Source organism: Vicugna pacos, chromosome 16 (assembly GCF_048564905.1).
Source record: "Vicugna pacos chromosome 16, VicPac4, whole genome shotgun sequence".
NCBI lineage: Eukaryota > Metazoa > Chordata > Mammalia > Artiodactyla > Camelidae > Vicugna > Vicugna pacos.
The window spans coordinates 3,226,405-3,252,411 of NC_133002.1; the positions used below are offsets into that span (position 1 = coordinate 3,226,405).

Genomic DNA, 26,007 nt, shown 5'->3' on the forward strand with positions numbered 1-26,007 from the left:
TGTACATGATTCTTAGTTTGTTTCCTTTAGGATTTGAGGGAAGAAAATTGTGTCCCCTCACGTGACTGCAGCCTTAAAGGGAAATATCCCATTAGCAGGAAGAGATGACAAGAACTGAAAATTAGCTTTTTCTTGTGGCTAATCTGTTGTCCCACCTTCTGGCTCAGGTTATTCCTGTCCCTCATTTGTTCTCTCAGTTTTTTCTAATTAAAAGTGGATGCATTGAGCCAACCCCGGGAGTCTGAAGATATTTTCAGAGAACTGGACATCTCTGCTTTGCATTATGATTAATTGACTTAGAGTCTCCCTCCAGGAGATATTCTGCCTGTTGTACTAAGAGGCTCAGGAATCAAGGATGCCCATCTTCAGACCCCTCTCTGTGTTGTCTGGGTTGAAGGATCCAGTAGGGCAAGTTGGGAAGGTTTCCCAGGGTTCAAATCCTGGTTCTGGTACCTTCTAGTGGAGTGATCTTGGACAAACTGTTCAACTTCTCTTGAGCTTTTTCCTCATCTTTCAAATTGGGGTAATCCTAACAGTGCCTGCCTCCCTGGGTTGGTTGTTGTGAGGATTAATCGCGATAACGCATGTCAAGTACACCGGCCCCTCATGGGCCCATAATAAGAAATAAATTGTAGATTCCTGGAGGCTTACTGACAGTTGCTGTAAGGCCTCAGATGACTCTTCCCTACCTCCTCCCCTCATTTTTCACTTTCCTTCAGCCAATACTTTCTGAGCTGTTAGTGCCAGCCAGGCTTCGGGCTAGCTGTGAGGGGTGATTAACCAGACGTGGTCTCTGGACGTGGTCAGGAATGGCTCAATCTAGTGGGAAAACTGACCCATAAACCGCAAGCTTTAAGGAGGTTTCTTAAACTATATGAACAGGCTGCACTGGCCACGTGCACGGCTCCCCTTGATGTGCAAGGCCTGAGCGGAAAAAGAGGCCGTCATTCTCACTAAAATCTATCTGCCATTCCCGTAACAGGAGAAATCCAGAAATTTGCTCTAGAATCAGGCTCTCTCTCCCACCCTATTCCTTTTCCTCTCCTACAATTCAGTGAATGGTAACACTCAATGACAATTTAATTCTTAGGACAGAATGCGTCCATCTTTGGGCTGGTGATGGCTAGGACTTTGGACATTAAGGTATCCTTTTGAAAGTGCCTCTGCCCTTTTTTTCTCCTGAGTTTTAAGTTCAGTATCCAAATTCCAATTGTGAAGAGGCAGGGAGCCCAGCCACAGATGTCAGGGTCTAGAGTTTTGGATTTATTTGAATTGGGAGATTAAAGTGAGAAAGCCAAAGGCATGTTGACAGCTGAACAATAGAATCGTATTGGCAGATTTGAGATGGATGGTTTGTAACTAATTGGGGCCCCAGCTGTGCCCTGGGGGAGCAGCAGTTAAAGAGAAATCAAGGTCACACAGTGCCCAGAGTCCAAAAGACGTTCATTTTCTTTTTCAAAAGACTTTCACTTATTCAGTAAATAATATTGGATGTTTGTGTGTGTGAGACACAGATAACAATCAAACAATCACCTCAATAAAAGTAAAATTACAACTGTGAGAAGTGCTGTGCATATGAAATCAGGAACCTGACTTAGTGGGGATTGGAGAAGTCTAAGGGGAGGGTTCCAAGACTGGCCATATCTCTTACTCGGCTTTCCAGGACTTTGTTTTCTTGCTAGATCTTTTAAATGGCTGTTTTACATTACAGTTCAAGTGTAGCACTGTCTGGGGACAGAGAAATGGACCCCATCCCTCACTGGGTCCCAGATCTCGGAAAGAATGTATTCACATTGTTCTAGCTAGGGTCATCATCTCTGAGTGTGGCAGAGATAAAGTGAAGGACTGACGCTGAGGGCGGCAGCCTCTGGGGGGCTGGAGGAAAGGGCAGTGGAGCAGAGGCCGGGTGGAGGGACCCCCTTTTCTTGGCCTGAACTAAACCTGACACTGCATTTTCTTTGCCTCCGTCTTGCCTAGAGCAGCAGCTCAGATTGGGAGAAAGAATGTTCCTGAGTGGGAGGTTTGAGGGTTTCTCTAGGGGTTTCTCCGGAAGCCAGTGCCAGCCCTGGGAGTGTCCCCTGGGACGCTGCCCTAGGGGGCACACAGATACGGCAGAAAGGGCCAGGAGAGGCAGAATGGGTAAAACCATCAGAGGTTCTTGTGGTGTGGCCCATCAGAGACATGGTGCCACAGTCCTGAGTTTCAGACTCCGTCTGCCAGCCCAAGTGAGTTGGCATCGTAAGAGTTTGCTGGCTTTTGAACTTTGCGGAGCATTCATGGTGAGTCCTATGTAATGCCCAGAGTTTAGTATTTTAACTGTATTAAATAGTGGCAGACTAAAGAGACTCAAAAATAGCTTTACAGGGCAGCACAGTGCCAGTGACGGTCACTCATTTTACTCAGTTATCAAGGATCTCCAATGTGCTGGACACTAGGAGTCCTGGGGAAACCAGAGGGGTGTAAAGACTGGACTTCTGACTGCAGGGAGTCCCCAGTCTGGGAGACACATGACAATGGTGTGATGAGAAGTTTTTTGCATGCTGGAAGGCGGCCCCCAGCTCTGTTTAGGGTCTTATTTGAGCTGGGTAGCAAGGGATGAGCAGGCATTTTACTGGGCAGAGAAGGCAAGTTAAGGCTCTGCAGGAGGCTGAAACAACTTGAGAAAAGGTAGTAAACAAGCTTGGTCTGCTGGGGAAACAGGTTTGGAGTGGGGTGGGAAGGTGATGAGAAGATAAGGAGAATCGGGTCTAGGTTCTTGGTGCCACCTAACGGGTTGGACCTTGTCCTGTAGGCTGCTAGGAAACCACTGGCGGTTTTGAAACATGAGAGAGATGTGATCAGATTGTGCTGTATAAATAGAATTCTAGAATGGGCTGGAGAGGTAAGAGCTGAGTCAGGGAGACTAGTTTAGGGAGCTGTCACGGTCGTTCAGGATGAGAGAGGATGGGGCTCCCACAGTGCTGCTGGCTGTGACTGAGGGTGGCAGTGGGGAGGGTGGGTTGTAAAGGTACAACCGTCTAGGGGGCAGATAGTGTATGACACAGGAGGGAGAGAGAATAAAGGGCGTTTCCTGCTCGGGTGACTGGGTCTTCAGGAGGAAGGAGCAGAATTCAGGTAAAAGAAATAGGAGCCGGGGGAAGGGGAACCACAGTACTGGCTTTGGAAGAGTTCAGTTTGGAGTGCCTTCCTAGGAGCCAGGTAGGACACCTTTGAGAAAAGGATTCTGGGTTCAGGAGCTGGAGATAGAGGTTCAGAAGACTTGGGTGTGGATGATAGTTCCCCAGGGGACCAGGCAGTCAGGCACATGGTGGAATCACGTCCAAGGAGGAGGAGGATGGAAGAAGAGCAGTCAGGGAGACTGAGGCTCAGTCAGGGAGACAGAAGAACCCTCAGAGGCAAGATGAGGCCCATAAGGGAGAGTTTCGGGGAAAAGCAGCCCACGAGAGGGCTGAATGCAGCACCAGGGCCAAATAGTGTTAGCATTCAAAAGTATTAGTGTGTGGACTTGGCATGTGGGAGGCTGCCCTTATTTTCTGTTACTCAAAAGCGTGGTTGTGATAAATGATATTCATGGAGCATTGCCAGAAGGCTCTGTAGCTCTTCCATTCCTCTGGAGAGTCCATATCGCTGGATCCAGCCAGACCATCAGAAAGCCATGTTCTCGGGCTGCCCTAGTTTGACCCCGTGTAGAATCCCTTTTACTGAGTTGTGCTTTGGTGTTTATTATGGTCTGTTTTCATGGAGGGAACTGGAAGAAAGTATTGCTGGAGGGCTACATCGTAGGAACTGTTGATGTGTACTGGGGCTCACTGGCTGGTTCTTGTCTCCTACGACTGCCCATAGGAGACATGTTTCTTAGAAAATCTGTATCCTGAGCAACCAAGATGCTCTTATTTCACAGGAAATATAAATCTTACAACTTCTGATATTTTCTTGGTTACTGGGGAGCTCAAAGCCAAATTTATAATTGAAATTCAGTAAATATTTAGCAATTTGACAGCATGCACTTCTGTGTCCTCTCCTTTTGTTCTTTTATTCCTCCTACCGTAATTAATCTATTTTAATAGTACTGTATTGTTTATTTATTTTTTTGTAAGCCACCTTAAATCCTTTTTTCGATCCAGGAGTTGTATAAGAAAAAGAAGGAAGCCATTGATGAACTTTAACCAAGTATCCTTGGTAATGAATCTTCAGACAGGTTATTTTTGGTTGAAATTGTGGAATCAACCCAAAGTAAGATCTGATCTTTCCATAGCCAGCTAGCAACAGCTACTTCTGTGTAATATCTAGTAAATTACATGCAAGTTTCAGGATGTTCAAGGGGAAGTGGCCCTTCTCTATGCAGATGTTCTGACAGATTTAAGCTTCACGTGGGGTCCTCCCAGGCAGAGTGCTGAACTAAGAGCCATGTTTCAATATATTGCTTTGCTAACAGATGTTGCAAAGCACTGTTTCAGCAGCCATCTCTGAGTGGACTCTGTGAGACTGGCACATTCTGTGACCTCGCTGAAATCAAGGTCCCAACAGAACGAAGGTTGGCTGATGGGTACTTTGCTCTGGGGCAGGGTTTGGCTGGCAGAGACATCATTTTACAACATGAAATCAGAACTTTAAGAGCTGAAGGAATCCTAGAGATCATGTAGGATTATCACCTGACAGAGAATCCCCCTGAAATCAAGGCTAGGCCCTGTATCCAGGCTGGAGATGAATGGTGGGTTTTTTTGTTTTTGTTTTTGGTAATTCTCACAATGTTTCAAACTTTTTCATTGTTATATTTGTTATGGTGTGATGTTATCAGTGGTCTTTATTATTTCTTTTCCCTTTTTTTAAAAAAAAATTATTTGCTTTTTCAAGCTTTGTTTTTTGGTGGGGGGAGGTAATTACGTTCATCTGTTTTTTGCTTTGTTTTGTTTTGTTTTTTTAATGGAGGTACTGGGGATTGAACCCAGGACTTTGTACATGCTAAGCATGCGCTCTACCACTGAGCTATCCCCTCCCTGGTTTTGTTTGTGAAAGACAGTGGTTTCTGGAATATTCAAACTGGTTTTTATTATCAACTGGATGGATCTGAAGTACCACCTGGTCCCAGTGCTACAAAATGGTTAACTATGAAATGGTGGCATTGATTTTCCTGTATGTCTTGCAGTCAGCTCCATGGCAGTTTTAATAGGGGCGTTTCAGTAAAGTTCTCAATGGTGGCCCCATCCTGGGATTGGTAGAGCCAGTGTGGACCGCAAAGGTAACTTCCACTGCGCTGAGTGATGGAGTGGTCTGTTGTTCGGAATGATATTTCAATAGTGTCAGATCCCCAGCTAAGCCACAAAAACCTACTTACATCACTGTATACCTTTAAGTGGATTAATTTGGGTCAAACCCTCTAACCACCATGAGTCAACCGGGCAGACCAGAGCATTGCTCGTTTAGGTCTTGTGAGTACGAACAGTCCCTGTGCTTTTTCTCCCGCGCTGGTAAGGATGATCATAGCAAATCACGGTTATTGAGGACTAAGCCCGTGCAGGCGCTGAATGCTACACTTGCATTGTCTCACTTGATGTTCTTGTCTCCACCACGAGGTAGGCGCTGTTACTCCCTTTCAGTTTGCTCAGTGGTGATGCAGCTAGTAAGAAGACCCAAGGCGGAATCCAAGTCCATCTGTCTCTAATCCTGTCCTCGTCTCCAGTCGATGACACCACCACCCATTTCTCTTATTTGGCAGCCAGGGAAACTGGGTCTCTTTACTCCCTGGCCTGGGTTTAGGATTCTGGTGAGATTAGGATTGGGGATAGAGAACTATCCTCCTGGGACTGAGGCTTTCCACCACCATAGTATCTCTTTTTTCTGTCTCCAGTCTCGGAAATGGCTCACCTGTCCCCTTCCCACTGCCACCTGTTTGTTGCATCCAACCTGGGCTTCTCTCTTTCCCTCTAGAACAGACTGTTCAGCCAGGCTCCTGTCCTTAAAGCCAGCATAAAGTCTGCTTCGGGCTTTCGAAGAGTTTCTACAATAACTAAGAGACAGAAAAACTGGAAAATGGTTAAGCTATACCCCCAACAGCTATATATATAAAACACATTATATTATTATATTTAACCTAGACCCTGTAAATGTGAAAAATGGGCATGGATGACAATGACAAGCTTTTTTTTTTTTTTTTTTTTTTTTTTTAGTGAAGGTAGATTTATTCAGAAAGATACATTGAAAGGCAAGAGAAAGGCCACAAGGTGTGGGGGTTTGGTGCTCAGATTAAAAGTAGGTACACACTCCATAGACAGAATGTGGGCCGTCTCCAAAGGGAGAGAGAGGGGCCGACAGGCCTTTGATTAACGTTAAAAAATCTTCTGTAGCCCAGAAGAACCATAGTTCTGGTGTCTCAGCGCAGGATCTGAGTAGAGGCTGTCGGGGATGAACAGGCTTCCATGGTGCCCGGAGCCCCACTTTGCGTCTTGCCTCGGCACTGGTAGGAGGAAGGGTGGGGCCTCGGTCATGTCTGCTGCCCACTAGTCAGCAGCCCAGCGGGAAGCAGGGGGAATTCGGTTCAGCAGTGGCCCCTACTGTATGCTCCATGCTGCCGAGTTCAGGAGGTACAGAAATGACTCAAATGTGGCCTCTTCTCTTGACTCTTCTAGCAGAGGGTACAAAGGCAAAAAAGGATAATATCCATTTCAATAGAGTAAATATTAAGATAGAGGTGAGCACAGAGCAGGGGCCAATAAGTCCAATGCTGAGGGGACATTTGAGCTGAGTCTTAAGTGACAAGTTAAGGGCCTGGTGAGGAGACATGGGAAGGGTGTGGCAGGTCGAGGGAATGGCATCAACAAAACCAAAAAAATGGTGAAATGCAGGTGTGATGTATTAAGAGGAACTGCAAAGTTTGGTTGCCATATCTGAGCACTTAGGAGACTGTTCCTGACACATGGTAGACCCTTAAATGTCAGTTCAAAAAATGGAGTGTAGAGTAGAAGGTGGTAGAGATGAGTCTGAAGCCATTCATGGGTGTCAGTGATAGATGGTTGCCAGCAGTAATATGTACTTGGAGTTTGTATACTTGCTACACACCATGCTGAGTACTTAATATGTATTAGCTTAGCTAATTCTCACAAGAGCCTTATGAGGTCAATATTAGGATTCCTAGTTTTTGATGTGGAGAGCAAGGTCCAGAGAGGTTAAGTAAACTGTCCAAGGTCACACAGCTAGGAAATGATAGAATTGAGATTTGAAACTCTCAAGTCTGGTTCCGTTACCCATCTTTTTTTTTTTAATGAAACTATAATTAACATACAGTATTATATTAATTTCCAATGTACCACACAGTGATTTAATATTTTATGCATTATGAAATGATCATTACCCATTATCATCTGTCAGCATGCAAAGTTAATGCAGTATTGTTGACTATATTCCCTCTGTGTACATTTCATCCCCATGACTTATTTTATAGCTGGAAGTTTGTACCTCATCTATTTCGTTTGTCCCCCTACTCCTCTTCCCTCTGGCAACCACCAGTTTGTTCTCTGTATCGATGACTCTATTTCTGTTTTATTACATTTGTTTATTTGCTCTGTTTTGTTTTTTCAGACACAAGTGAAATCAAATGGTATTTGTTTTTCTCTGTCTGACTCATTTTACCTTGAGTAATCCTCTCTAGGTCCAACCTGGCAATTGGCAAGATTTCATTCATTTCCATGGCTGAGTAATATTCCACTGAATTTAAATACCACATCATCTTTATCTATTCATCTATTGATGGGCACTTAGATTGCTTCCATACTTTGGCTATTGTAAATAGTGCTTCAGTGAACATAGGCATCCGTAGGTCTTTTTGAATTAGTGATTTTGTTTTCTTTAGATAAATACCCAGAACTCATCTGGTTAACTGTTGCCCTGTGTTACCTTTCTGAAGGACGTGAGAGAGATGATGTGGCCAAATCTGCTTTTTAAATACATAACAGTGACTGCAATGCGGAGGGTGGGTTTAGAGGAGAAAGGAGGCTCAGGGGCCTTCTTGGGCTGTGTGAATAAGACACTATATTCCTGGCAGTGCTTTGGGGCCTATGGGAGCATGGCCACTGGGGAAGCCACCTCTTAGAAGAACCTCAGTAGTGATGAGGGGAATACTCTGTGGTTTCCCCAGGGTCATCATCACCTCCTCTCACCATGCAAGGAGAATTCAAGATTTAGAGAAATGTCATTCCAGTAGTTCCAGCTATAGTGCTTGAAGACAAGGTGGAGAGTCCTAAGGGAAGTGGCAGGCAAACTGTGTCTGTCTCTAAACTCCTGGGCCTCCTTTTTCGTTTTCCTCTCTTTCTAAGCAGCAGCATCGCCACCCTCCCCCACCCCAGTTCACTGACCACTAAAAATCATAATAGCTACAATTTTGGTGTGTTTTGTGTGCCAGCACCGCGTATGCAGTTACAACATCTCATTTAATCCTTGTAACCCTGTGTATGTTGGTATTGTTAGAACTGGGGAAGCTGAGGATCAGAGCTGTTGAGTAACTTGCCAGAGTCGTTCAGCTAGAAAGGAGTAGAACTGGTTTTGTGATTCCAGAGCCCACTTCTTTTCCAGGCAGTCTCTGCCTACCCTCCTCCAAAACACCCCACAACAAAACAACAGTCCGGAGGCACACCTGGGGATAGTCGGCTTCTCTGGCTGAGGTGTCGCATCCCCTGGTGGGTTCCATCCTCTCAGTTTCTGGAGCTCTGTGTGTGGCTGTTCTGCCTCGTCTTCCACATCGTTTATTCAGTTCCTTTATGACTTACCTGATGAATCCGTAAGTCATACCTCCTACCTCTCCGTCCTGGTGACTCAGAAAGTTCTGTTTTGATTTCCACCGGCAGTTGTGACTCCTTATGGAAAAAACCAGTCTGCAAGGTGGGACAGCCAGGTTTGTTGTGTGCTCCCTATGCATTTGGCTCTCAGACTGGTGTATCTAAGGTCTTTGTTTTTAATCACAATATTTCACATCTTTTCTTTCCATGCTGATCAGCAGGAGCCAGCTGGGGGTGGTAGCAAATCTTCCTTTAATTTCCACTGTGATGGATTGTTACTTCACTTAAAATGGTGTTTAGTTTGTACATGTGCCCTGAGGCTTTTAAATATTGAGCTCATTTGATTATTGTTGGGAATCAATTTGGACTCCACAGTATTTTCAACTCACGAAGCCCCATGGAGCCTGTGGCCCCATTAGCAGGTACCCAGAGTCCAAAAATTAACATGTGAGTTCGACAGCCCCATACTCTTCATTTCTTCCATTTAAAAAAAAACTATTTTTTTCTTCCTTCCTAAAAACTGATCTCTTTCTAAAAGAAGTAGCTTTTAGCATTTTCCCTGAAAGAGGGAAGGAGGTGGTAGTAGGTGACTTTTTTGGTCCTCAGCTCTCATCTTTGTCTCTCACTCAGTCCATTCTCTTCTTTCTTCTCAGACGCAAGGACTCCCTCTTGATCCTGCTTCCCCTTGTTTTCCACTTTCCCCCTCTCATTCCTTCTAGTTCGCCCTGCCCCAGTTGAACAAGTTGTGTATTTCCAAAAGCCACTTTTCTTTCCTTTCTTCTCGGGGCACGAGGCACCTTTTGTGGGTGCCTTCACGTTCCTCTGGAAGAGCAGGAGGAGCAGAGTCTAGCAGCCAAGTCCGAGGCCTGCCTTCTAGGCTCTCCGGGGCTCTCCTAGCACCAGGCAGCCTGGGATGTTGCTCACGTGGCCCATTTTTCTCTCTTCAGGTTCTGCGGTGTGGTGTGCAATGGTTGTGTGTGCCTGGGTACGTGTTTGTGTGTGACATACGTTTCATGCAGAACGTGAATGCTGATTCTTCAGTAGGTAGCTCTGAATAAGTTTTGAGATTCAGATTTGAAGTTGAGCATAACCAGAAACCCCTGCCTGTGAACTTTTTTGGGGGGGTTCCTACAGAAGAGAAGTGAGCGAAGAAATAATTCCGCTCTGGGGAAATGCATAATTTAGAAGCCGTCTGTGTGTGTAAGAAAACAGACTCTGTGGCTGCTCTGTAAACCCAGACTGGCAGCCAGGGCTCATTGTTTCCTTTTCTTCCCTCAGTGTTTGTATAAGGCGGACTGACAGGGCCGGTGCTCCCACCGCTCCCCACTGGGCAGCTGAGGCTGTGGACTTCAGAAGCGGCTGGCCTGGGGCAAGCCGCCCACTCGCCTGCCCTGCCTCTGTCTTAGCTTACCCCCTGACCTATCACCCCTTCCCTTCCTGGAAATGCTGTCCTTCCTGAGAGTGGAACAGGAGTATTGGAAAGTTCGAGGGTATTTCAGGAAACCCCTACTTTGCTCTTTCTACCACCTGGAATGCTTCAACACCCAACAGCATTGGTCTGCCATGGGCTTTGGTTCTGAGCCCTCACCTTACCACTACGGGAGGACACCCAGGGGGAGACGAAGGGGCTCTGCTCCCTGGGGTCGTGGATCTCCCTCATTTCCTGTTATGGCCAGGCCTGACTCCAAAGTGGAACTGGGGAGATTAATTCTCACCTCCACATTTTTCACATGTTACTGTAATGTTCAGTTTAATTTGATTTCACATCTTTAAAAGTAGTGGTGGAAAACTGAGCAAGGAAGATATTATGTCTGGGCCCCTGTAGGTCTGAATCCCTTCAACAGGGTTGGACATCTCATGTGGAACTGATCACCCTGGAGGTGGGGCTTGCTTGGCTTAGCTGCTCAAGGGACATGCAGGAGAAGAGCTAGTGACCACTGTTGTCCTTCAGTCTAGTGCTGGCCAAAGGTGTTGGCCACTCAGGAAGATACAGAGTCCCAGGGGTACAGTGGCCTTCAGTGGTGCTGTGTTGGGAAGGATGTCAGGGAGGAGGACAGCTTCCCTGTGAAAGATTTGGTTCCAGAGGTTTAGAGGAAAAAGAGGACTATGATTTGCAGGCTTTGTCTAAACATCCAGATGGATCCCAGGCATAATCCAGCAAGGAAGATCTGATTTTGTTTGTCTTCCTCCCCCGTCTCTCTAAATAATTTTATCTTCAAAGCATGACGCAGGCGTTAATTAACACTCTGGCTCTCCTGGGAGGTAGGCAAGTGGGAACACCACCCCCGTTAGTGATGCCCAGGGAATAGGTAGGTCCAGAAGCCTCAGGTATGTGAGCCTCAGTGAAGCAGAGTGGGTCTTAAACCTTGGAGTTTTGCCCTGAGACCTTTACTTGGACGTACCCTGGGAGCCACCCCACTTCTCAGTGTCCTTGTTTCTCATTAGAATAAAAAAGCTGAGGCTGTGGTAGGAGAAATGTTTGGTACTGTGGGATGAGTAATGGAAAATTTGAGGGTTGAAGGGAAATTCTGGGAAGATTCACCGTTATTGTGAATTTTAGATGCAGGAGTCTGATTATACCATGAATTTCATTCATTTACTTGCCTTCCCCTCCAAAAAATATGTATATTGTATATATGTGTGTGTGTGTGTGTGTATATATATATATATATATATATATATATATATATATATATATATATACACTGAGCATCTACTTCTGGGCAAGATATTGCAAAGAGAGTCACTTCTCCCAAAAAGGCTGGCCAGCCATGAGGGACCCTGCTGGTTGAACTTGATCCTTTGTATCCCATGCTTATTAGTTCATAAGCAAAAGGTAGGATGAGGTTTGTTGCCTCTGTGGGTGGTGGTTTCAAGGGTGGGAGGACTCCTGGCATCTGGAAATGGATGAGAAATCCACCTGTGACGGTTGATGTAGTGAATCTCTAGAGAGTAAGCTTTTTCAGCCAATTGTCTTGCTTGACTCAGGAGAAGGGGCCCCTGAGGGGTCCTCTCCTTGGGGTTGCAGGTGGCATATCTGGCCTTTTCTAGGGCTTCCTGGGAGTGGTATTCGTGTCAGTTTGCTGGATGTTGGCAGGGTGACTGCTGAGAGCCCTGAGTTGATACTGAACCTCCAGCTCTAGAACAGCAGCAATACTGAGATCTCCATTGGCTTCTTCTTATTCACTGGGCATCTTGCACAGCGTAAGGACAGAGAAGGGGGTCGTTTTATCCTGTAAAAGCTGCCTTCTCTCTTGGGTGGCAGTTGGACTCTGCTTGGTTTGCAGGAAGCCCAGCTCCTTTAGCTCATGATATTCCCTTATCTTGGCACTGCAGGCTGCTGAGAACCAGCCCTCGACCTCTGCCTGAGGGTCCTTCCTCTGAAGACATCACCAGTGTGTGGAGCCTGCCGCACACCCACCCCTTGCCAAACCACGGCCTTTACCTGTGTCTTCCGGTGTTTCCCGTGCGACCCATCCTGTGGGAGTGCCTCGTGGGCCACCCCGGAGTTCAGCCCACGTTCAGCAGCGCCAATGGTGAAGATGACAAGATCCAAGACTTTCCAGGCATACCTGCCCTCATGCCATCGGACCTACAGCTGCATTCACTGCAGAGCCCACTTGGCCAATCATGATGAACTCATTTCCAAGGTACATGTTCCGTGCCTACCCATGGGGTGGGGCAAGGGCACTGCTGGCTCCTGGGTTTGCAGAGGTTGACATGCTCTCCCAGAGAGCCTGGGACCTTTGTACTCCGTCTTTTGTCCCGCGTGGTTGTCTCACTCAGCTGAGAAATAACTGAGTTGGAGGGAGAGTGTACTAGTGTAACGTGTAACTTTGGAATTTAGATGTCATCCCTGTTGGAGGCTGTGGGTGCTGGCAGCTTGCAGGCTGAGGACTGATGGGAGCCTTTCCCTCCGCTTGCTTGGCCCGGGTTGGTGGGTGAACGCGATGTAGGGGGCTGCTTGCCTGGAAAGGGCGTTCTAAGAAAGGTAGGATCACGAAGTAGGGGTTATTCTCTTCAAGCCCCCAGAGAGGTTACCAGACAGTCAAACTACTAAAATGGGTGGCCTCTGGGAGGACCAAAGGTGGCTTGGTGAAGAGCTGACCCAGTGGCTTACGGGGGCCTTTAGGGCTTCTACATGAGGTAACATGGCATGACATTTGTTCACAATCAGAAGAAAGAGTGGAATCCCATTTCCCTAAGGAGCCTTGGCAACTGCTTCCTGAAGTGAGGGTGGGGGGGGGTTAATAATAAATAAATAAATACACCTAATGCCTCGGTTGTGCAGTCCAAGAACTAGCGCCTTCCGGGAGCGTTCTCAGGGGGACCGCGTCCCTCCTGGCCCTAAGTTTCCAAGGGAGGAGAAACGGCTTTTACTTGGCTGCATGAAAAGGAGAAGGAACCCATGGGGGACTTTTCCCTTTAAAAAACACCCTATTTCAGAATCTGGACTTCATGCCATTAAAGTGAAAAAAAAGAAGAAGAAACCTTTACGCAGACTCAGACTAAGTTAAAAAAAAAATTGGTGTTTTTATTCTGTTTACAAGAACTGTTAGAAATGGTGGCATTACTTTCCCTGCCTCTGCCTTGGAAGCCCCAGCCAGAGAGGGAGGAAGTTAGAGAAGAGCCCTGTCCAGCTGGCTGATTTGACAGGAAGTGGAGAAGGCTGCTGAAACAACCACGGGTGGGAGTGGGGTTCTCAAATCAGGGCCGCGGGTGAAGCTCCTCCTGCGAGGCCTCTCCCAGGGTCTAGGGTTACCGCAGAGCTTGAACCCTGGGGCCCTCGGAGTCCTGGCCTCTGGCCCACTTTCCCTTCTCTAGGTTTCTGCTAATTCCTCTCCTCTGTACTATTTACATTCGCCAGCCTCCAGCTTCCTTCTCTGTCAACTAACTCATCTTGTCTTGGATTTTTTTTGAATCTGTTGGGAACCCCTTGAGTCTGGAAGTTTGGATGTGGGAAAGGCTGTGTCAGTGAGGGGAGAGAGGAGTCAGTCCTCTTTGCTTTGGAAGGGGGCCCGCAAGCTTGGAGGGAAAATGTGAGCTGTCCTATTTCTGGAAATCTCCAGAGAAAGTGGAAGCCAACACATATATCTTTTTAGTATCAGGAAGAAGTGCTATGTATCATAAGAAATGGAGGTCACAATAAACTGTACTAAAGCACCTTCTGTGTACTAAAAACTGCCACTTAACACTTTATAAATGTTATCTCACTTAACCGTCACAAGAAGCCTTCAAGGTAGATGCTGTTAGTCAGATGTTGTATGGATGGAGAAGTTGAGACTCATACAAGTTGTCCAAGAGCTCAAATCTGGAGTTCTCAAAGGAGAAAGAGCAGTTACCTTGAGGGTGTTGAAGAAGGATTTCTGGAAGAGGTGGTATTTGAGCTGGGCTTTGTAAGATGGGCAGAAGTGAATATGCGGGGGTGGTAATGGCCTTCAGAGTAGGTATCTCTGGCCTGGTACACGGGGCCTTGCACGATCCGGCAGAGCCTAGTTTTTGGAGTTAGGGCCCCTGCTTGTCCTTGCTTTATGTTCCAACTAAGCAGCATTCCCTGAATATGCAGATATGGGTATTTCAGGCCTCTGTGCTTCAGCCAAGAGCATCCCTTCTCCTTTACCTCCTTCCTCTCTCCCAAGAGCCCTCACACGTCCTTTTCCTCCTGGGACCTTGTCCTGCTAGCTTTGTATCTCTGGGTCAGAAGCTGACCCATGGCAAAAGCTCAGTAAATGAGCAGATGAACAGACTGGTGAATCTTGAGCCTTGGGAGGAGACAAGGGATGAGCAAAAAAGACCTCGTTGGCCTTGTTGGCCTTGTTGGCCTCATGGTCTCCTTCCTGCCCCATTTGGGGCAGAAAAGCTCTTTCACAAGCCCAGGCCAAAGTCAGCACAGGCTTCGGTTTCATTGGCTACAACCGGTGCACAGATGGGGTGCATTAGAGCTTGATGATTTAGAGAGTTGGGTTAAATGCCTGACTGTGGGGAAAGTGAGGGAACTGTGGTTGGCACTGCACAAAGATTCCTTTATTTCATTCCACAGCCACCCCCGGCATTAAATAATCTATAGATTCTTGTGCAGGTCCGCTTAATGGAAAGATCACGGCCCCCAGCCCCCTCCTTGGAAAATGGGCCTTTCTTTTCATTTTGTTTCTCTCTTCCATTTAAGAAAATTCAGGGAGAGAGTGTTTCTCCTGTTCTCCCCTCTTGACATAATCTCCTATGCGGTTTCAGAATCCACCCAGTGGGAGTTAGGAGCTGGGAAGCAGCAAACTGGAGCAGCAGTGTAATTAAACAAGACTTTGTACTTCTAATAGCGCCTTTCATCTGGAAGCTTGGCATTCCATTGTTTGGGTGTTTTTGTTGTTTTTTTTTTTTCAAAGTCAGTCTCCCTTTATTATGGAGAAGGCGACACAAAGGTCCAGAGAACTAAAGTATGTGGGGTATGTCGCTGGCGGAGAACTGGGAACAGAATCAGGACTTCAGGCTCCCTTCCCATCTGTGTGGCTAAACTGACATGGAAATGTGTAGTTATCAAGTTTTAAACAATTAGATTCTGCGTTGATATGGTGGTGAAAAGACTCCTGTATGGGCTTTCCGCCTTCCAAGCGTGGTCTAGATTCTTTGGGGCCTCATTGCCTGGAATCAGCTGTCCAACCTGAGTCTCATTTTCTCACTGATGAAATGAGTAAAATAACATTGGCTGGGTCTGATGGTTAGGAGCTTGCCCTTCCAGTGTGCGTACTCTGTGCCTTTGCTGTAACAGTCCTAGGAGGCGGGCCTACCTTACTTGAGTGTAGGGGGAGCAGGTTTACCTCACTGGGTTGTTATGAGGCTGGGTGAGATCATGGATGTGTGGGTGGTTTGCAAATCACAAAGCTCTATGCAAAGATAAAGTAGTTTCCTTTGCTTCTCTTGGCCTTGATGTCCAAAAAAAAAAAGGCAAGGAGGGAGAATGGAGGGGTTCGTTACTGCCTAACACTAAGCAAATTTGGTTTAGCCAAGACAGTTTCACTTTAGAACCTGGGGCACAGGAGTTGGATTTAAGAGGATAAGGCAGTAGAAGAGCAGCAGAGTTGTGTGTGTGTGTGTGTGTGTTGGCAGAAAGGTAACAGCATTTGCTCTGTAGGATGTGGGGCGGTTGGGGGGGGTTTGAATCGATGACAGAACTATCTAGGGAATGTGCTGAGGCCTCCTACAACTTCTTTCTTAGGGGGTGTTGTGGTCTAAATGCTGAAGTGTTTGCACGCAGAGGTATTTTGGGTTAGCAGGAGGAATTGCTCACAGTTTCTCACTTAATGGTGCAAGTCCCAGTATAAAAATATGCTTTGGCTATAAAATAATACTAGTTTCAATTGGAGCGGTTAGTTGTCCCCAGTGAGAACCATCTAATGCTCGTTTAAGTGGATACTGTCTATTGTGGGAACCTGGATCTTCACAAAACTTTTCCATAGAAATTTCCTATCTGTAGTCCTTTCCTTGCCTCCCTCCTGCTAACCCTTCGGTGGCACTGCAGGTAGGCCATTTAAGAGTCGTAAATTGTACACAGTAAATGTTGAAGCATGTTCCCAATAAAAAGAACCAATATTGTCAAAAAAAAAAAAAAGAGCGGTGAATCGGATTAACCTACCATGAACCCACTTTGGCTTCATTCCAAGACACAGGTTGCTCTAAGTGCACTGGATCCTTAGAGGGAAGGTGTCATAGGAGGCAGTAAAGTGGGCAGGTCAGTGACCAGCCTGAGGTGACACAGCCTCGGGGCCAGGCCGCGTCTCGGCCTCACTCTGTGCGGAGCTGGGCCTCCTTCTGAGGCTGCAGTCTAATTAGGAGGCAGGTTCTTTTTGCTCCCTGCAGGGTTCCATTAGGCTTACAGTGGTGGCATTTTGGTTTTACCTTCTTGCCTAGGTATTAGCTATAGCATTGCTTTGAGAAAAGTGGCAGGGAGGGATTTGCTCGGAAGCCTGAAGCCTTGTATTGACCTGGTGGCTTCTGAGAGGCCCGCTCTGCCTCAGGCTCCCACCTCTGCTTCTGAGCATGAGTGTTCTCCACAGTGATGCCCAGCGAGACTTGTACCCCCAACACAATGACTTAGAGACTGTGGACCACTTGGGAATTTGTCAGGGATTTGTCTCTAATTCCCACCACCCACCAGCTTGTCTTTAATGTGCAATAAAACTAAGACTCCGGAATATTAATACAGTTATTTATGTCCTGAAAACTTCATGTAAAAACTAAATGCAGGAACAGAATCTCTAAAACATCTACTCATTTCTTTTTTTCTAAATGCCCTGGAAAATGTTACAGTGAGCATCAGATTATATTAGGAGTGTTAGTGACTACCACATAACGTTAAGCAGCATAACTCCTAAAGAACACATGCAGTAAGATGGTCCTTGAAGATAATTTTGTGAGCTTTTCTAACTTGCAGAATATATGTTATATTGTAATTTTGTTAACCAAGAAATTTTAGGATCCAATGGATGACTATTATAAAACCATAATTCAATAAAATTAGTATTTCTATTCTAGGAAAAAAGCCAGATTGCATGTAAACCTATGTCTGTCTGTCTCATTAAAAGTGGTTGTTTTTGTTTCTAAAATAGTGGGGACCTAAGACCAGAGTGATTGATAGGTTTCAAGAAACAAAAGGTTGAGGATAGTCAGTGTTGCACAACCCATACCATAGTGGGTACTTTTGCTTCTTTTGCAATATTTGCAAAACGTTGTTGTGTGTTTTTGTCAGTTTCCTAAAGAGCATTTCTGAGGGTTCGGTAAAAGCATAAGTGATAAATTATGGAAGAGTTCCAACATAAGCCAGGAAGCCCAGTTTACGAACACATTCAGTTTAACTTGTAAGGAAAAATCACATATCCAACCTGCAATTACTTCTTTTCCACAACTATTTGATCTTTGAAAGCCCTAATCTCCTACTAATGGAGTGTTATTTCTGGAGGGGTGCAAATGAGCTGTCTGCTGACCACCCAGGAAGGGGTGACAGGTGAACCAAGTCTGTACAGCAAATCTCCAAACAGAGGAATGTGGTTAGATTATAGTGTTTCTTGGTGAAAAGAAATTATTTAGGATTTGTATAATATAACATGTTATGATATCTTCTGCGCATGGGGACAGAGATTGAATCAGTTCAGGGTGAGATAAGCCACAAATTAGGCTGGTATAATTTGTATAGCATAGTTTTCAACATTGGGACCACCTTAACAGGAGCTCAGAGGCCTCTGGTACATGTGGGTGATGGCAGTGGGAACTGTGCCTGTAACTTGCCCTTTTGTTTCATTGGTTCCGTTCTGTCACTGCACAAATAGTAAATATGTTCTCTGTGGGCATGGTGGGGTGAGGGCACTGTACTAGATATTATGACTCTACCCTCATGGATTTTGCCCTGAAGAACTTTTACTCTAGTTAGGGAGATAATAGCTTCATAAGCCATCTCTTCCTTTTCTTTTCCTTTTTTTTCCTGAGAACAATTTAACAAAACAAAAACAAAACCAAAGCACACATATGTATAGATCTTGAGATGTTATAGCAAATTTAAAATATGTATGTCAGCATGATTCAGATGGTTTCCATTATGGTGGGTAAACAGTCATTCTACAGTGTATGTTGAATGGATGTCCACATTGTGCCGTAAAGCCATACTCTTTGTTTCTAAATTTGAAAGCTAGCCATCTGGAGCAGGGGGCCAGTCAACCTTTGCAGATACAACATCCAGCTCAGGAATGTCTGCAGTCACAATTATCAGGGAGCCAGTGTTCAGCTTGGTTCTTCCAAAGCCTCCATGTACAAACTCTTCATTGTAGGTTCCAGCCTGGGTCTTCAAACAGAGGAGAAAAATGGTGCTCATCCACGTAGCATGTCTCCATGCATGGAGTGAATGGCATGAGTTCTCACAGCTAGGGGCCTCTTATGAAGGCCCTGGTACAGGTGTTTTCTGGTCAATCTCTAAGTCTCATCTGGTTCTGTTTCCTTTATATGTTAAGTTGTAGAAGATCTTTTCTGCTCGTCTTTGGATCATTCTCACTGACAGTTGCTCTCTGAGTAGTTGTGATTTTGATGTGCCCATGGTGGGAGCGGGGCTCAGGGTCTTCGTACTCCTCCATCTTGACCAGGCCCCCCAAACTCATCCCTTCTTGGAGTTTGTGCAGTTGGCCCTCTGTATCCACAGTTCCACATAAGGGATCTGAACATCCTCGAATTTTGGTATCTGAAGTAGATTCTGGGACCAGTCCCCTGCGGCTGTGTACTTTACCTTAGGTTTATCTTAAAGCATTTATCACAGTGTGAGGATGAATGTCTCCCATTAACCTATGAACTACTCGTGGAGACGATCGTGATGTCATCCTGGTGTCTATAGCACCTGGTCCAAGTCCTAAAGACTGGTAAATTTTCAGTGAAGATCTGAGTGAATCGCTATCAGTACTCTAAAATAGAGACAGAATAAGGGATTCTTAATCTGGGGTCCTTGGACTAACTTCAAGGGATCCCTGAAATTGTATGTTTAATTCTGTGTGTATGTATATTTTTCTAGGGAGGGCTCCATAGCTTTCATTAGGTCTTCAAAGGATTGTTGATCCAAAAAACCCCTCAACCACCCCCACCCCAAGAAAACAAAAAACACCCCTTAAGATCCATGTCTAGAAATAGAAGTTCTGGGAAGACTTGGTGGAAGTGACACTGAGATGTACCTTGAAGCAAGAACCTAGACGTGAGGGGCCAGTAAAAAGAGCAGCATGAATAAAGAAGTGGGGGCCAGGAGTGTGTGGGGGGCAACTGCTCTTTTGGGGGAGATCATTGAGGAGCTGTGTGAAAACAGATTGAAAGAGTGGGCTGAAGTCAGATTGCTGGGAGAATAGAGGTTCGGACTTAGTCCTTCTGGCAGTTGGCTGCCACTGAAGACTTGTGAGCAAGCAGTGACATGACCGGAGCTCTGCTGTCAGATGTCAGATGTAGGAGGTAAACTGCTGAAGAAGAGACTGGAAGTGGAGAGACTAGTGCGTACACACCCCAGTGGTCTGAGGGTGTTCTGGCCACATGGTGATCATTCAATACATACTTGTTGACCACTGCTTGGGAAAGAAATACAAGCATTCTAAGGTTAAAAAAAAAACCTCTCTCTCATTTATAGCCACAGTAAAAGGGAATTGAGTTCAGGAAGTCACACTCTTTGGTTGGGAGGCAGATCTGTCCCACGGTCTGTGAAAATTAATGATCTGGGCATAAGTAGAATTGCTCACCGATTTATTATCAAAGGAGCTGCTAGGGACCAAGTCGAGTGAATCATCTGTGTTTTTTGCTGCAGACTGCAGGCAGCTGGAGCACAAAATCTGCTCAAATGTGGTCCTTTCTATGTGGTTGCTTTAAATACCGAAAGGAAATGTTGACTTGAGCTATGAGGCGTACCCTGAAAATTAACTCTGTGGTTTTCAAATGCCTGTAAGGTTCCAGTCTTAAGATTGTGCATTCGTGTCTCGGCCTTCAGCAAGGACTCCGGTGGTTGCAAGCTCATGTTTCTAGTGAAAATCCAAACCCTCTTCAGCAGAGTGTTCTCCCTGAGAAGCAAGAAGGAAAGTGGCACCATTGCTGCTTTGGCTATTTGTATTTTTGGAATCTGCCATCATACACTGATTGTTCAGTTCAATAACATTTTTTGTGTTTTCAAACAACATGCCAGGCCCTCGGCTGGGTGCAAGGGACAGGGAGCAGAAGCCAAATGATTCCTACTCTCAGAGAGCCTGCGATCTTTGGGGTACGTGGGAAAGTAAGGCTCACTGTGGAGGGCAGAAGAATGTTCCAGATGCAGTTGTGTTGGTGCCATAGAAAACCCCAGAATGAAAAAATCTCACATTGCTGCTGTTGATTACTATTTATTAGAGACCTACTGTGTGCCAGGACTCCTTACAGCATCACGTCAAGGTGGAGGTCATGTGACTTGCCTAAGGCCATCGGGTACCGTGACTCTGCGTGGGATACAGCTCTTGATTGGTCTCTGCCCTCTTTACCGTAGCCTGACCTAGGTAGCTCCGTCGACTGTTTTCTGGAACTCTTGGTAACATTGGGGGTTAATCCTACCCCTTCTTCCTCTTACCTTTCTCTTGCCTGGAGAATTCTTCCCTTTTCTCTCTTCAGTTTGCACCCATTCTTGAAGACCAGCTTAAGTATTTCCTAGGGTGTCTTCCTGGAGGGCAGGCTTCTCTCCCTCCACTGGACATCTGTAGAACGCACTGCCTGGTGGTTCATTTGGCAATCAGTAATGGCTGTCTTGTAATAATATGGTCTGTGTCATTGTGGTTACATGCACTTTTATGTATAATTGTCTTGTTTCCTAATAAGATTCCAAAGACCTGGAGTCACGGATTATCCAAATTTTAGAGCTGGAGGGGCCTCTGGGTTTTTCTAGTTCGACCCCTCATTTTAGGGGAATTAGGAAGCCAAGGCCCAGAGAAACCGAGTCCCACTGACTCTGCACTTTGCCACCCCTTCCCTGCCCCACCGCCTACTGCCGTACACATAACGGGTGCTTGTAAGTGCTGGGCGCAGCCCTGGAGGAGAGGGCTGGCAGCCCAGAGAAGGCCAGCATCAAACTGCATGCTCTTGGGCAAGACTGTTCTCTCGGGCATTAGCTTTGACTGCCACTAAAAGTTCCAGCCACCTCCCCCGTCCTCCCATCCTAGTATCATCCCCAAAGCTGATCCGAGGTAACTTAGTGGTTAGCAGTCTTAACGTCTGAGTCAGACTACCTGGGCTCAAACCCTGGCTTTTTTGCTTAGTAGTTATGCAAGTTAAGTAGCCTCTCTCTGTCTTGGTGCCCTCACTGGGAAAATGGGAATAATATTAATATTAGACACCTATAATTAGACACCTGTAAGATTTTTTGTGGGAATTAAGTAAGTTGATCAATATAAAGTATTTATCATAGAGCCGGACATTCATAGTAAATACTCAGTAAATGTTGGTTATCTATGAAGATTCATTAAGAAAACCAAACAGAAAGTGGCACTCAGACGTAACCAGGTGCTGGCACCCATAACAGTCCTGGTGTATCTGCTCCTTCCTCTCTCGAGGGTCTCAGCTCTTGCCCTTTAAGTGTACCGTGTCGTCAGTGGTCTTCTGAGACCTGTATGATCACTGAGTCTCTTGTTCCTTGTAGTAATTCCAAAGGGCCCAGCAGGTGTCTGGAGGTAATTAAGTCACAGCAGCAGCAGCTTCCACTCTGCTCGTGGGGGGTGGGGGGCTTATCTGCAAGCAGCTGGGAGACCTCTCTAGAATTTAAGTGGAAAAATCTGGCCCTGCCCCCTTCCCCTCTAGTCTGCCAGGTGGTTATTTTGCCTCTGAACGACACATCAACCGGTTACAGAGACCTCAAACTACCGTGGCAGCTGGAAGAGAATTCTGGGTCTGAGCGTTGGAGCAGCAGAGGAGAATTGCTTGTCAGTTTGATTCACTCTGTGATGCTTCACCGTGGGGGTGGAGCGAGGTTCTTCTGCTAGAAGCCATTTTCCTTACCTTTGAAAAACCAAAACCAGAAAAGAATCTCCAGCACTTTGGTTTTAAAGCACTCAGGCAGCTCCTGAAGGGAGGGTTTGACCTGGTGACCCAGAGTATTGTTTCTGGGGTCAGGGCTGCCAAGCCAAGGAGAACTCGTTCTCTGCTTCCCTCCGCACCACCCCGCCCCTTGCCTATTGCTAGTGGCTGGACAGTGACTCAGGGGAGGAGGAAGGAGGGGAGGCAGGAGAGGAAGAGAGGAGGAGACAGCTCCGCCAGCCGCTGCTAAAAACAACAACAACATCTAATCAGTCTATAAAGTCCCTCCTGTCCAGACCACAGGGATGACAAGAGGCCGGGCAGGTGGCACTGGCTCTCCCCCACCACCCCCGGCCCTAACTAACATCTTTGGGTCTTTGAAGGGGCAACTTAAGATTGTCAAGAGGAAAATTATCTATTTGAGGGGGCCCAGGAAACTCCTTTTCCTCCTTGTTAGGACTGGTCCCACCAAGAGCACTCACTGAAGTGTCAACCCTCTAACAGATAAACGAGGGGCCAGAAAAGCATTTCTTGCCAAAACAAAAGATCCTGGAGTGAGAACTCCTGCGTGCACTCAGCCCTCTCCATTCCGCATTCAGTGAGCTCCTCTTGCATGTTAGATATCAGGGATACAGTGGAGGTGTGTGCCTTGCTTTCATCCAGCTTGTACCCAGAATCCTTGGTTACAGGAAAGCCCACCGTCTGAAGAAGCAGCTCGTGGCAGCACAAGTGGGGAGCTCCATCCTGAGCCTGGTACCCAAGATTGTCTGGAGCGGCTGAGAAGCCGACAGTTCCATATTGCTGTCTGTCCAATCTGCCTGATTTTCATGAGATGCCCAGATGTGTACAGCTTTACCCTCGCACTGCCCCTGTCCTCTTCGACGGTGTCAGCCCAAGCTGTAAAACTGCCAGCTGGGCTCTTAAAGCTTGAGGCGGCCAGTGAATCAGACTGGCTGTGCTCTTATGTGTCTTGGGAGGAATGTCTGTTCTTAGCACCAGGCCTCTCACCACTGGTGACTGCTCTGCTGACTTTACCCACAGCTGGCCCCTCCCCTTCACATGCCGGATGTTCCAAATGACAGGTAGGCTCTGAGGAGTCCTTTCAGGCTCACTCCAGACCGATTCACCCAGGAAACCCAAGGACAGAGGAAGCGAGAAAAACCAGACTTCTGCAGCTCCTTTAAGCTCCAAGTCTCCATATTTCTCGATCCTCCCTTTAGTGGGGGAGGAAAGAAAAAGGCAAAGTCTATCTGTGGGGGAGGAGAGCTCCTCCCAGTCTGTCTCCTTCTCTGTAAAAACAACAGGCCCGTCTGCCCTGGGCACTGTGGGGGCAGGTGCTGGGTAAGTACAGGAGGAAGGAAAGCCGATAAGATAAGGCCTGACAAATCTAGGTCACCAGGCTACTGCCAGGCACCTGTGTGACTGGTCACCTTGAAGCTGACAGGAGGGAGGAGAGACCTGGTTCAGGGCACAGACTGGCTGACTTCCTGTGGTTGGTTTATTTGATAAACATGTCTTGAGCATCATTATATGCCAGGCCACGTGCTTAGGTGTTTCAGGCCCCTGGGTGTCTCTGAGGCAAAATCTCCTGGATCCCAGGCCTGTAACCGTTGCTAAAAAAAGAAATGACATCATGCAAAAGCCAGTTGGTCCACGAGCTTCCAGAGTGGGGGCAGCCAGTCTCTTGGTAGAAGGGAGGGGCTGTCTGGAGACTTTATTCCTTATTCCTTCGCCGTATCAGTGGTCAGCAAAACTTTTTCTGTCAAGGCCAGATAGTTAATATTTTAGGTTTTGCTGGTGTTGTGGTTTCAACTCTGCAGCCGCAGAGAAGACATAAGCAAATGAGTGTGGCTGTGTTTCAGTAACACTTTATTTGCAAAGCAGGTGAGAGGCCCGGTTTGGCCCTAGTGCGCTGTTTGCTAGATGATTAGAATGGCTCTTGCGAAATAGGTGTTGGAGAAATGGGTTTGTTTATGTGATTTCGGGAGTCCCAAATCAACCTGGGGCTTCGCTGGGTAGGGAGAGTGTAGGAGTTGATGGACTGTGCTCAGTGCCAAGGTCTGGTTGACAGAAAGATTTCCACTGCGCAGGCCAAACTTCAGCCTGAGCCACCCGGCCCCCGCAGCTTCCCACTAACGGTGGCAAGGCGGTCCAGCCAGGCAGGGCACCTAGTTTCATACAGTCTCATCACTTGAATGGGAAAACATTGTGGGGTCCCGTGGATGGTGGGCCAGTGGCACCACTTTAAAAGCCCTAAACGAAGAGTCAAGCCACCTTTGCTCTAGGCCTGGCTCTGCCGTTAACTGTTGAGTGTGGCGCTGGATCAGGCACGTACCCTCTCTGACCAGTCAGCACACACTGAGTACTACTGTAGGAGCAGCAGGGATGCAGAAATGGACACTACAAAATGTTTGTCTTAAGTAGCTTGTGGTCTAGTGGGGAAGACAAGCAGGTGAGCTATTATTAGTGAAAAACAAGCTTCGAGTAGGCAATTGTTCAGGATGCTCTGCGGGCAAAGAGGGTGTGTGTTTACTACGTGAACAGGAAAGGGGAAGCCATTCTGAGCAGAGGCAGAGAAACATTCGAGAGGAGATCCAGCCTACGGGCCCCCAGGTAGGAGGTGGAGAGACCGTGTGAGGGGGAGGCAGGAGCTGAGCAGGGGTGGATCATGTCCGGCCCAGAAGCTCAGCTAAGGAGTTTAGACTCAATTCTGTACGCTGTAAGCAAGGGAGTAATAACATTCGATTCAGATTGGACTCAACTTCTCTCTAGCTTCTACGAACCGTACATCCACAAGCTTTGTATGTATAGAAATGTTGATACTGTGTAAAGTTAATAAGCACCGACAATTAAGCCAGTAGCTGTAATTAATAACCAGGCTCCGTCCTTTCCTGGTGATGCTTTCAGCTAAACAGCAACCAGATAAATCATTGTCAAACACCAAACACCCATAACTCTGAGAAGAGGGCCTTTCAGAGTACCTCAGGACCTGGGTTCCCTGGTTTGCTGAGTGAGAGACTCCCTCAGGTGACCTTCCTGGCTTCTTAAGGCTCACTGAGTCATTGTAAGCTGGCAGCTGCAACCCCACACGTCTGAGTTTTCCTGTTACTTTGAAAGGAGAACTGAGTTGCAGGACTCAGATGGCTCTGCTGTAGTTTTGAGGTTTAGGACGGGGAAAAGTGAAGGGTCAAAATAAGTGGCTTCTGCCGTCTTCATGGATTTTAGGGCCTGAGAGTAACTGAAAATGGCATTAGAATGTGGGGGTTCTTGAGCAGTGATTCCCAAATCTGACAGTACGTCAGAAGAAGCTGGGATAAAGGCCGGTCTCCAGGTCCCACCTCCAGAGACTCCTATTCTGTTGATCTGAATGTGACTGGGAATCAGAGCCCTGACTAAAGGAGGGAGACAAGTCACCTAGGACGCCAGATTTAAGGAGGCGCTCACTCTTGGTCGAACAAGTGCAGGCAGAGGCAGCACCTCAGAGCGGGTGCCTCCTTAAATCTTGTGTTCAAGCTTTTTGGCTGGCCTCACCCTAGTCCCAGGCCTACTAGGGATCTGTGTTTTTAATAAGTACCCTTCCTCTCCCCTCTGAGATTCTAATGCATCTAATACTAATATTTGAGAGCCACTGCTCTAGGACACGTGTCCTCAGTGCTTGGAAAATAGCTGTACATGCTGTCCCTACCATCCGCTATCTACCACCCAG

General features: G+C 46.7%; 1 protein-coding gene across 7 annotated transcripts in view; it reads left to right on the plus strand.

Annotated features, from left to right (window-relative positions):
• Positions 1-26,007, plus strand: part of YPEL2 (yippee like 2) — an 80,593-nt gene that overhangs the window by 10,858 nt on the left and 43,728 nt on the right. For 6 of the 7 annotated variants that reach the window (XR_012060166.1, XM_072940232.1, XM_072940233.1 and 3 more), the window contains exon 2: positions 12,105-12,418. Coding sequence is in view for 6 of the 7 variants with exons in the window: in XM_072940232.1 (XP_072796333.1) it covers positions 12,302-12,418 (117 nt within the window). In the remaining variant the exon portion in view is untranslated. Of the gene's footprint in view, positions 1-2,969; positions 3,115-12,104; positions 12,419-26,007 lie in introns of those variants that run through there. The other variant, XM_072940237.1, reaches the window with a different exon arrangement.